General features: G+C 34.2%; 2 protein-coding genes across 2 annotated transcripts in view; one reads left to right on the top strand and one right to left on the bottom strand.

Annotated features, from left to right (window-relative positions):
* LOC128862529 (multidrug resistance protein homolog 65) overlaps positions 1-8947 on the top strand; it is a 26854-nt gene extending 17907 nt beyond the window's left edge. The window contains exons 10-12 of the mRNA XM_054101211.1: positions 1180-1476; positions 4641-5007; positions 6067-8947. Coding sequence (XP_053957186.1) covers positions 1180-1476; positions 4641-5007; positions 6067-6624 — 1222 coding nt within the window. The 3' untranslated portion in view covers positions 6625-8947. The remainder of the gene's footprint in view (positions 1-1179; positions 1477-4640; positions 5008-6066) is intronic.
* LOC128862530 (enhancer of mRNA-decapping protein 3) lies at positions 8737-12135 on the bottom strand. The gene is made up of 7 exons (XM_054101212.1): positions 11751-12135; positions 11415-11687; positions 10714-11363; positions 10426-10648; positions 10214-10365; positions 10072-10156; positions 8737-9196 (listed from the first exon to the last, which is right to left on the bottom strand). The coding sequence occupies exons 1-7, from the start codon at positions 11912-11914 to the stop codon at positions 8971-8973; spliced, it is 1773 nt and encodes a 590-aa protein (XP_053957187.1). The 5' UTR covers positions 11915-12135; the 3' UTR covers positions 8737-8970.

The raw sequence follows: 12135 nt of genomic DNA, 5'->3' as shown, positions 1-12135 counted from the left end.
AACTTCCTAGATACTCAACTACAAAAATTATTGGATGAAGACGCATGCCGAACCCTTGATGATATGTCTAAAGAGTTGGATGTTGACAGATGAACCGTCGGTAAACGTTTACACGCGTTGAGATGGTCCAAAAAGCAGGTAACAGGGTACCACATCAATTGAAAGAGAGGGATATCGAGAGACGTTTGGTGACGTGTGAGATGCTTCTTGAACGGCAGAAAAGAAAAGGTTTTCTCCATCGCATCGTCACTGGCGATGAAAAATGGATCTATTATCCTAACCCTAAGCGTCGAAAATGTTGGAGCCTACCAGGTGAACCTGAAAGAGAAGCAGCCGGAATGGGACGATAGACTTGACAAACTGATTTTGCCGCATGATAACGCCAGGTCACACGCTGCTAAACTAGTCCAGAAATATTTAGAGGAACTGAATTGGGAAATCTTGCCCCATCCGCCGACATTGCAACTTCGGATTACCATCTGTTTCGATCAATGCAGTCAGTCCTTAATTATTTGTTTAAATAGTTCGTAACTTTGGCTAAGAAAGGACGGAAACTTATTCCCATACCCAATATAATATATAGAGTATGTGCCTCCTTTTATGCTTTCACAGTAGCTGACAGGAAAAGCGTAGGTTCGTATCTCCGTGCATAAAACAGCAAAATAATAGAAAGCGTTGCAAAATAATATAATAACGGTTGCCCTTGGCAGACAATGGCAAACTCCGAATGTATTTCTTTAATAAAAAAGCTTCTCATAAAAAACCATTTGTCATTCGGAGTCGGCTTAAAACTGTAGGCCTCTCCAAGACGCACGCCACAAATAGGAGAAGGAGCTCGGGCAAACCCCTAACAAAAGTGTACGTGCCAATTATTTATTTATTTTAATTTTTATGTGCCTATTTTCTATCTGAATCCCATTAGACTGACACAAATAACCGTTATGACCTACATATAGGTATATATACGAATTGGAAATCTCTCCGTGCACATTGTGGGGGGTTTCGCGAATACTATAGATCAAATTAACGCAAAAGTAAAAGTGATCATTTGAAACCGCTAAACTTTACCGATTAGGATCGACAAAAATTGTATAAATAATGTGTGTTAAAATTTAATTATTATGAAACACCCTTCAGAAATCATTTTGAATAAACGTATTTTTTCTTTGTATTTTTTAGATTTATGAGCACTTCTCTGCTTCATGAAAAAGCAGTATTGGAAGAAGCTTGCCGCATTGCAAACGAGGCCATCTCAAACATTAGAACAATTGCTGCTTTACGGCGCGAAGCCCAAACTATCGAAATATATAATTCTGAAATAGACAAGGTTCAGTCATTGATCCGAAAAAAACTAAAATATCGTGGATTGATAAATGCATCAGGACAAGCATTTATATTTTTTGCATATGCAGTAGGTCTGTGTTATGGAGGGGTACTTGTGTCTGAAGGAAAGGTTCCATTTCAGGATATTATCAAGTATGTATGCATGCAGAAGCGGTATGTATGTATTTATGTATAAGAGTATTTGAAACGCATATATATACGAGTGTACATACATATGTACGTATGTATGAGCAAAGCTAAGTTTCGAAATTTGTAATTTACGAGATATTTGTATTGTATTGTATAATTGTTTTATGTGTATGCATTGTAAATATTTCCTAATATTTCCACTGAATAATAATATTTCTACTGCCATGCTTGAGTGTTAAATTATAATTTCTACTTTTGCATGTATACTAAGTAAATACATACAGTTTGTCAAAAATGAGTTTTGGCATAGAAAATAAATTAAATTTTTCGATTTCAATAGCAAAAAATAGCACTCTTTATTTATCTTTGGCTTCTTTTTTGTACTGATTCATATTTATTCACAGCCTTTAAAGCGAGTTAATAACAAAAGCTTCAAATTATTTGGAAAAACAATAACTAAGACAACAAAAACAAATAATACACTATTTCGACACTGTCAATAAACTGTTTTTTCAAACCTTAATACAGGCTTTTATTTATTAAATAGGTACATAATGTGAATACGTAATTTTTGATAAATTTAATATTTGGCATGATAACCGTTAACTTCAATAACATTTTGCAGGCGCTTTTTCATGGAATAGACCAATTTGTTTATGTCGTATACGTTCGGTATATTCTGCCATTGCTCCAATATTGCAGTTTTTAATGCTGCTGGATGTCTTTTATGGACTCTTTGCTTCAAAAAGGGCCGCAAATTTTCAATCACGTTTATATCGTTTAACTTTGCCGCAATTGTGGCTTTGGATTGTTATCTTGGTAAAATTTAAATTTGGTTTATTCTCAGTGAGAAACTCTAAGCTTTTAGCGACTTAGTTTTTTTTCAATATACATACATATGTTAATATTGTTTCGCCTCCATTGTGCCGTCAATAAGCACCAAGTCTCCTACTCCTTTACTTGAAATATACCCCCAAAACATAACAGAAAATTTTCCAACTTTAACCGTAACAATTAATATATATTTCGATTTTGTAAAGCTGTCAAGGGCTTGCACCATACTCTAGTCGATCGATCATTGTAATACACCATTATCCTTGTCTTGTCGCAAAATATAACGTTGTCCCAATAGGTTTCTAGTGCGAAAATGCGGTTCAAAGCAAGAAACAGGCATTTTCCTACATTTTGTGCAGACAGCAATGGTTTCTTGCGTGATGATCTCGATTAATATTTGTGGTGCAGTATGGCTTGACGCACTGCTTCATGGGAGACAACAATACCACACTCCTCGCTGTGATCCAATTTTCGAATCATCAAGCGTTCTGCACGTCCAGTAATTTTAGTTTTAGACCCACCTGCACGCTTTTGCTCTAATCTATCCTCTTTTTCCGCTCCCCTTATAACATTATACCTAAACTAAACGGTAACACATCAGTACCGAACAAATTTCAGACAATTCCTCCTACCAATTATAATATAATAATTGCGTAATATCAAATATCATTTTAAAAACACAATACTTAAATACGAAGTCCGAATAAAGCAAAAATTATGCACTGAATGATAAAACGAAAGCATCAAAATTATCATTGCAAAGCAGAGGTAACGGTAAACCAAAGTTAATCGCGAAACACATTTAAAGAAATTGAAAAAGCAAAATGTTGAAACAGTTTATTGACAGTGTAGAAATAGTGTGTTATTTGTTGTTTTCCAAAGAATTTGAAGTTTTTTTATTAATTCCCTTTAAAAGCTGTGAATAAATATGACTCATTACAAAAAAGAAGTCAAAGGTAAATAAAGACTGGTATTTTTTCTATTGAAGACGAAAACTTGAATATATTTTCCATGCCAAAACTCATTCTTCACACACTCTATGTAAACTATGCGAACACTTTGTAATAACAAATATTAAAAAGTATTTATATCTTAAAATGGGCATGTATAGGCAAATATTAAAAAACGCTTCGATTAGAAAGGAATAATGGCACAAAATATTTTTTTCATATCCGAATAAATATTAGAACCGAAGAACAGAATGAATTAAGGGGCATTCTGTAGTGCATATTCTAAATAAAAATCGCGAAACATTAAAGTATGCAATTACATGAATTTCGAAAATTGACTAAATTGCTTTCAATCGACAAACTACAAGGTACATGCTTTATATAGGTTGTTCTAAAAAGTTTTCCATATGTTCGAATTAAGCTGCACAAAATATGTATATATTAGATATTGTGCTGACCTAAAACCTTAATCCTTAGTTTGCCTTTAGGAAGGCTTATAAAATGCTTAAATCTCCTTTGATTATACCCATCTCATAAGGAAGTAACCCCACAGTTTGGAGTCAGCTTACATCACGTAGCCTTAGCTAGATTTAAAGGACTTAGGTAGTGAATAGTCCCTTTTACCTATCTAAGTTGGGAAAAACTCTTTACTGTTGGGATGTAAGCTAGGGCGAGATATCCAAAATCGTCCCAACAGCATGCGGTAGAATTAATTTGCCACCTTTCTGTAGTATCCGATCTGCCCCTGGGACCTTGAATGGATAAAAGAAGCTTATGACCTACCTTGTGGCTTGTTGAGTGAAAAGGTTTTTACTCAGTTTGCAGTTCGCTTTGGTAGGTCTTTTAGATCGAGTACAGAACTCCGGTACAGCTCATACTATATTAACTGTGCTGGTACTGTGCACTCTACGGAAGTTTTCAGTATCAAAACAAGTTGTTAGTGCATTACATACAGGCAGCAGGTCCGCGAATCGATCCTCGCCTGGGTCATTAAACATCAAACTGGTTAACTACGTTCTATCCAACATTTTCTATGACTCAGAATAAGAACTATCTATTTCAGGACTATCAAGCGATTGGTCTCGAATTCGGTCATCGCTCAGTTGGTTTTTCGCTCATGAAAAAGCTGCTCATAAAAAGCATTCTCCTTTTGTAGGACAATAGCAAGATGCATACTAAAAATTTGAAAAGCTAGGTCTAGTCTCTCCTATGTTGCGCCAATTATATATTAAGCAACTTATTTGATTGATACTTTTCTAGTCTTAACAAACGTGCTCAAGCCACTAGGCATATTACGTTGTAATGCTTCCAATCGTATCTAGTACAGTAACTTATTTATATAACCTATATACATACATCCAGATAACAGATTTTCAATTTCAGAGTATCGGAAACGCTTTTATATGGCTCCATGATGTTGGCACAATCCTTAGCGTTTGCACCAGCTTTCACTGCAGCTTTGGTGGCGGCCCATCGAGTATTCCAAATATTAGACAGATCGCCAAAAGTTTCTTCTTCGTGTAGGCGAGAGGACAATGCTACAGAAAAAAGACTTGAGCTGTTTGAGGGTGTTCGGTTTTCTAATATAGAATTTAGATACCCAACACGTTCGGATGTAAAAGTTCTAAATGGGTTAAATTTGGAAGTGCTCAAAGGAAAAACTGTAGCTTTGGTTGGTCGTTCCGGTTGTGGAAAATCAACGTGCATACAACTATTAATGCGTTTGTATGATCCTGACAGTGGCACCATTGTAAGTTTAAGTAAATATTATTACTAATATTATATAGTAAGTACAAATGTTTAGCTTTGCATATTTTTATTTAGTCTTATGATATATGTATTTATGTAGTAACGTTTATATAAATGTAGAACGCATTGACTAAAAGGTTGTGCTAGCATAGGCATAGCAAAGCATACACATACAGCACAAAACAGCTGATTCTGCTTCTGAGACAAGCAAAGCTCATGTGGTGGTCTACAGTGATTTTGACCCCTAAGTAGAGATCTACAGAATACCTCCTGGTGAAGTAACATAGCCCAAATCCAACTGGGCGAAAGAGGGGCTCAGTTTCATCCTTACGATAGGGGCATATAGAATATAGAACAAACTTCATTATCACATCAAATGAGGATATATATAATTGCATAGACTTGAAGAAATATTTGTAATCGGAAAGAGTACCACTAACTTCCGTAAATGTATCACAAAGTATTCAATGCTTAGTATTTCGAACAGACACCCTTCTCACGGAGCGAGTTGCGTGAAGGTATTTCCTTTTTCCCGTCATAAACATTGTCCATCGGAATGTATTGCTATAAATTTCGCCTTAAGCTCAAGAAGCTAACTTCTGATGTAAGACTCCTTCGGTAACAATCTAACTTAAACTACTTGCAGAGTCCTATATATTACACTCCTTAATGAGGAGCTGAAAGTTTTCGCTGTAAAGGTTGTGTTCAGGGAGCAGAGCAAATTTGGCCGGATGGAATTAAATTAACAGTCTTTTGCCGGTGACGTAGGATATTTTAAACTGCTCGCCACATAATTATGAAGAGGCTCAAAGGGAAAGATGGGAAATAGAATTAAATCAGCCACTTTGGAGAGTGTTCAGGGTCTAAGTTACATATAGTCTTATTGGCTTATAAGGTATCAATGTATGGTGCGCCAATGACTTAAACTAGATACGAGTATATAGGTATTTAATGGTTGTGTACCTATAATATTACATGCAAATCTTTTATTTCTGTTAAAACTGATTAATATTAAAAAAACAAATCAAACGCTCTTTTTCATTTTTAATTATGATTTCAGAAACTAAACGAGGACGATATTCATAAAGACATCTCCATTGAAAGTTTGAGAAGAAAACTGGGACTCGTCTCCCAGGAACCGTCTTTATTTGAGCGCACAATTGCCGAAAATATTGCTTATGGTGATAATTCGCGAAGAGTGACCATAGAAGAAATAATTGCAGCTGCGAAATGCGCAAACGCACATTCCTTTATAATAACTTTGCCAAATGGGTACGACACACGTTTAGGCGCACGTGGAACTCAGATATCTGGTGGTCAGAAGCAACGTATCGCTATTGCTCGAGCTTTAGTACGCAACCCCAAAATATTACTATTAGACGAAGCAACGTCCGCTTTAGATTTGCAAAGCGAGCAATTAGTGCAGCAGGCTCTTGATGTGGCGTGTACTGGACGAACTTGTATAGTGATAGCACATCGTTTGTCCACTGTTCAAAATGCTGATGTAATTTGTGTTCTGAAAAATGGTAAAATAGTAGAAATGGGAAACCATCAGCAACTTGTTGCGCTCAATGGAATTTATGCAAAACTTCACAAAATGCAAAGTCATGAGAAATAAGTCTTTAAAATTTAAATAATTAATGTGTGAATTTCATATATGTATGTATATATGTTCTGCTTGAGCAGGTGAAAATTTAATCTAGATTTAATCAGTGTATTTGCAAATGGTTGCGCATGCATTAGTTAGACATCGATTAAGTTAGACATTGTAAAATTACGTTATTAACTAATATAATTTTCTTTTTTCGTAAAAATGTGTAATTTTTTAAACAATGCACTAAGACTGTAAAATTTTCGTGTTTTTTTTTCTCAGCATATGCATAAGGTTCCATGTTGTTTTCTCTAAATGTTGCTCTTTAACCGGACTAAAGTGCAAAACCCCCATTTAAAAAGGTGAGGGTGACTGTTGTCAGCTGATTTTAATTTGTTTGTTTAATTGTTACAAAACAAACAAAAAAATGGGTGCAAATTGTTCAATTTTATAATATTCAAAATATAATTTGTGGAAGGATTTAATTTAATTTTACTTCTTCTTTTCTCATATGAAACGTCCAACATTTGCCAATAGCGTTTGACAAACTTTTGTAATGTTGCAGTATAATGGGTGACATTTTTCCGAGAAAAGAAAACTATAGCATTTCAGGGCAACTTTTGTTGAAGTAACTCGTAACTTGTGGAAGAGAGGTAGGCGTGGAAAGGAGAGAGGCACTGAGCTGCTAATGCTTGGGAAATTCGCTACGTGAAGCAACAAAAGTTTCCCTGCATAAACACAGTATTTGATTACTAAATATCGCAAATAAAAAAAGGAAATGCAGATAAAAAACAAAAACTAAGCCATGAAACCACGAATCGTTCTTAACACCCATCTACATATAGCATAACTTTCGCTGTCGCTTCGCTTTGATGCAACGCGAGACCCTTATCAAGGAGACTGCAATAAACGCTTTGACAGCGAAAGCTTTAAGCTGAAAAATTGGTAAATTAGTTAGTAAAATGTAATATTTACAACAATAACCGCATTCCTTAAATGTATACTTATTTAAATTTAACTTGGGTTCAAAACTTTTGGAATAAATTGAATTTGTTTACATCTGATGATTGTCACCGCACGCGCCCAAGTGCCGTAGCATCAGTACAGAAAGTAAACAAACGAAAATAAGCGAAGGGGAAAGCCAAGAACGATATAATAAATCATTCAAACATACATTTGTAAGTGCATATATTTGCCTTTGCATTATATATCGGAAGGCGCCAGCTTCTGTATTCTTGTGGCATTACCACGATGTGTGGGTAACTAACATGTTACTATGATATTTATGTAAATACTCGTGAAGGGTTCTAGAATGTACGAATGTGATAACTCTTTAACTGTTTACATCTGATTTATTTTATTCTTCTTCATTTTTTCTGTATAAGACAGTGCAAAATTTATATGCTATAAATTTATTACAGCCAAAATTCAACCCGTTACTTTTACTCATTGCCAACAAATAAATCTTATTTTATTGACAAAAAGCATTGCATATAAGATACATTTTTGGTATTATATGTAGATCCCACAGAGTTTGTTATTTCATATTAACTTATGTATGCGAGTTTTTAAAATCAAATAAAGAATGTTGACAAATTAACGAATATTCTACGATTTCTATTTTGAAAAATTCTATATTTAGTCATCTCCAGAAAAAAGTTGAATCAGCATAGAATAATATGAATTTCATATTTCTAACGAGTGTTTTGCACAACAGAAAATTGTTTCATGATCAGTACCCTATACATAAACAGTTAAAGAGTTAAATAGAAATTAGTATGAATGGAAAAAGGATTTAGTAAGTATTAAATGTATACATATGCCTGTAAATTCGAAATTATGAAATTTTGCTAATTAATGTTTCCTTTTAGCACCTAAGAGTATTATTTCCATAAGTAAAAACAAAATGACAACTAATAATCCAAAGCCAGGTTTTTTTTTTCTTTTTGACAGTGTGGACAAATTTATTTGACAAATGCATGTAAATTCAACAATTTTGAATAAACAAAGTCCCCACCGGTTGGTGAACACACTGAAAACGTAAAATTTTGAATGTTACTTTACCAATTGGATAATGATAGTCAAGAAGTATAAATTTAATCTAAAATAGCATTTGAAATACATATTAAATTAACAAAAAATTTACGTTTGCCCCCACATGTTGAAAATAAAAATGAAATAAATGAATTAATTTCCTAATGATGAGTAACGGAATACCATCCAATTTTTACAGTGGTCAAATGGGTTATCTCGGGATATAATACAAATCTTTTTATTTTTTAGTTGTGCAATTGAAAAACCCATCCCATGATAAAAACTGATTTGCATACGTAAACATTAGTTTGAACATTCTCTTTCATTATGTCGCCTATTTCATTCCTTTAAGTGGATTGGTATCACAAACTTGTGACCGAACGGACTTTTGTATTTAATTCCAGCATCACGATAAAATGTATCCGGTATACCTAAGTTACATAAATATAATTTTCCGTAGTTGTTGGATGAAATGCCATTTAATGGTAATATTGGTAAAATTGCATATTTAATGCAAACATCTTTAATCCCATCCGGTGGCGGGTCAACTGCAAGAACTGACGCTCTGTAAAAAGGAATTTCAAGATTTTTTATTAATTTATTGATAACCTCTTTTTTATTAGTCTGAAAATAAAACGTGAAGGTTTCATGGAAAAAGAGATAAACGAACACATTTTAATAAAGTTTAATTTTGGCTGGTTGTTAATATTTGAAATCAAATAAACTCATAGACAATGGGTTCTAACATCAGACTGGTGGACATAAATTTAGTCTTAACATAAAAAAGTGGACTTGATTTTTTACCGATCTCAATAATATGTATTTCAATGTAAATAAGGTGGTAAAGATATTATTATTTGTATCATTATACTATGAAACAATTGAGTTTTTCTAAACATTTTGGAGAGTGTTTACATTGTCACAACAAAAAGACAAATAGGGAAAAATCATTTTAAAAATTGCGTTACAATTACAGTTTTTAAAAAGAATGTAAAATATTAAAGAAGGTAATAGCATTAGTAGTAGAAAATGCGAAAGAGCTCCTCATAAAAAACCACCTCTCGTTTGTATGCGCCGTAAAACTGTAGGTCCTACAATTTTGTGGAAAACATTAAGACGCACACCACAACTAGGAGGACACCAAACACCAAAAAAGGTGTAAGCGCCAATTATATATACATACATATATGGAGAAAAGGAAGCAAAAAAGTCTTAATATACTTGGGTCAGCAAACTAATGGTTTTGTAGATGGATTATGGTTAGGATAGTTTACCAAGAATACTATAATGCAACAATCGTGCTCAGAAGAGTTAAGACAAAACAATGAATTATTAGAAGAAACGCCACTTCGAAAACACTTATTCCATTTTAAGTTATTTGTTTAGTGTAATTTCCATGACTTTTTCGAGTTTAATGTGTAGAAATTACATTATACTTACCTATTCTCACCTAACCATTTCCTTATATTGCTCGTTAAAGTATTTGAATTAGTTGATAAAATTACTAGATCTGGCGAAGGCAGTTCTGAAAGAAGAATGTTGTTTTTATATTAAAAATACTATTACATTAAACAGTATTTACCATCAACAGAATATACAATGGCATTGTCCGTAGCACTGAAAAGAGCAATCTCTTTGCTTTTAGTATCCAGATTTTCTTCGTCAAGATAAAGTATCACCTTTAACCCATGCGATGCCATTTGACGCCCAGTAGCGGCGCCAATATTACTATTTCTTAATAACGAAAATATAAAGGTAATCACAGTATAGCAAATGCAGCAAAATCTATTCTACCTCAAATCTCCCGATTTCGCACATATAATAACAATGATTGGCCATTGATGGTAATTAGTGGGTGTAAGTCTTCTAGCGCCTCCTAATAACAATATGGCAAGATCTGTAACTCCCCTTGTTAGAATATCCAACTGTCTTGGCAAAGAAAGACCTTTTTTTTCCGCTAGGCTTTCAATTTTTTCACGTACAAAAGAGGGGATGGTTGGTATTATTAGTCCTTCATCTAAAATATAATAATTTATATAACATCAACTTTCTCCAATTTTATTATTCTAGTTAACTCTTCACCGGTAACGAAATCCGTAGATCCATCAAAAATGTTTTCAATTTGCCGCAGCCTTACAGGTTCACTGACCAATATATTCTCATCGTGTCGGTATTTTTTCATTGCACCGGAAGTTTGACGTACCAAATCCGGTTTCTGTTCCGCTTCAATTGTATCCCAAATTGCTTGCTTATTAAAGAGAGCTAAATTTCCTTCAAAATCGAAATCTTCGTGTAACAAGGGATCATCGACCGAAGTGCTAAACGTTTGGCTGTATTTCATGTTACCATCTTTACGTAACTGTTTTCGTTGTTTGCGACCGCTTCCATTGATACTAGAGCCATTATTAACGTAACGCAGTTTGCCATTTCCATTCCCGTTTCCGCAACCAGGAATATCTGGTGCGGTTGGGAAAACACTTATTCCATAGGTATTCCTCTTAACTTTTATATCAATAGGTTTGGAAGATGTTGAAGGTTGATCACACATCGTACTCGTAATATCAAAGTTGTCAACATCATAGACATTCATCGATTTAGGAGATGGTGGAAATTGGGTGCTCCCCAGTCGAGCTTCTACCTTGGGCGGAAGCAGGTTTCCGAAAAATTCCTTAACAGTAGTATTGCAAGGCACTTTACCACTTTCAAATACTCTACTCTCCAAATTTTGAGCACTATGGATATAGTTTTGATAGTAAAAGTTGAAAATTTTTAGTTTTAGTTACCTTCTATACTTGCTGGAATCTACCTTTACATTCGATATCTTATTTGTGAGTTCACCTATGCTATCTTCTGCTTTTGGGAAAGTGCTATTAGGTAATGAGGATGAGTGATCTTTTTCGAAGACATCTTTATTGTGAGATAAGGCCAATGCGTTTTTCCCCGCATTTGCAAAGCTTGGCTGTTTGACAATTGTCGGTTTCTTTATGTCGGTTGAGACGACAGAATTTTGTCCATTAAAGGACGGTATCACATAAATATTAAGAATATCTGTCGACCTGAAAAGTTTACAGTTTCATCATATTTAAATGGCATGAAAACGGGGTTAAAATTGAACATACCGTAAAGTCACTTCAGCATCCTGCTTCTTTAACGGTATACCATTGCGAAAAGCCCGAATGATCGTTATCTCGGATTCAGATATATTTTTAATTACTCCCTGAAAAACACCGAGTTTAGGATCACATTCTATGGAAACGGCTTTGCCCAGGAAATCATCTCCCATTTCTCCAACGTGAATGAATAAAAACCAAAATAGTCCGTTTTTTATGAGTGCAAATTATACACTAATCTTTTCACTTATATTTATATTGTAAATAGTTAAAGTACAAAGCATTAATTTGTTGAGGCTTTTTGTAGTTAATCTCATACGTAAATGTTTTTTTAAGTAGCGCCTGTAAATTTGCCAACCACTATGTAGCCAATATTAGCGATGTGTCAAAACAT

This window comes from Anastrepha ludens, chromosome 4 (genome assembly GCF_028408465.1).
Source record: "Anastrepha ludens isolate Willacy chromosome 4, idAnaLude1.1, whole genome shotgun sequence".
Taxonomy (NCBI): Eukaryota; Metazoa; Arthropoda; class Insecta; order Diptera; family Tephritidae; genus Anastrepha; species Anastrepha ludens.
Note: the sequence above shows the minus strand (reverse complement) of the source record. Positions and strands in the feature narration are given on the sequence as shown.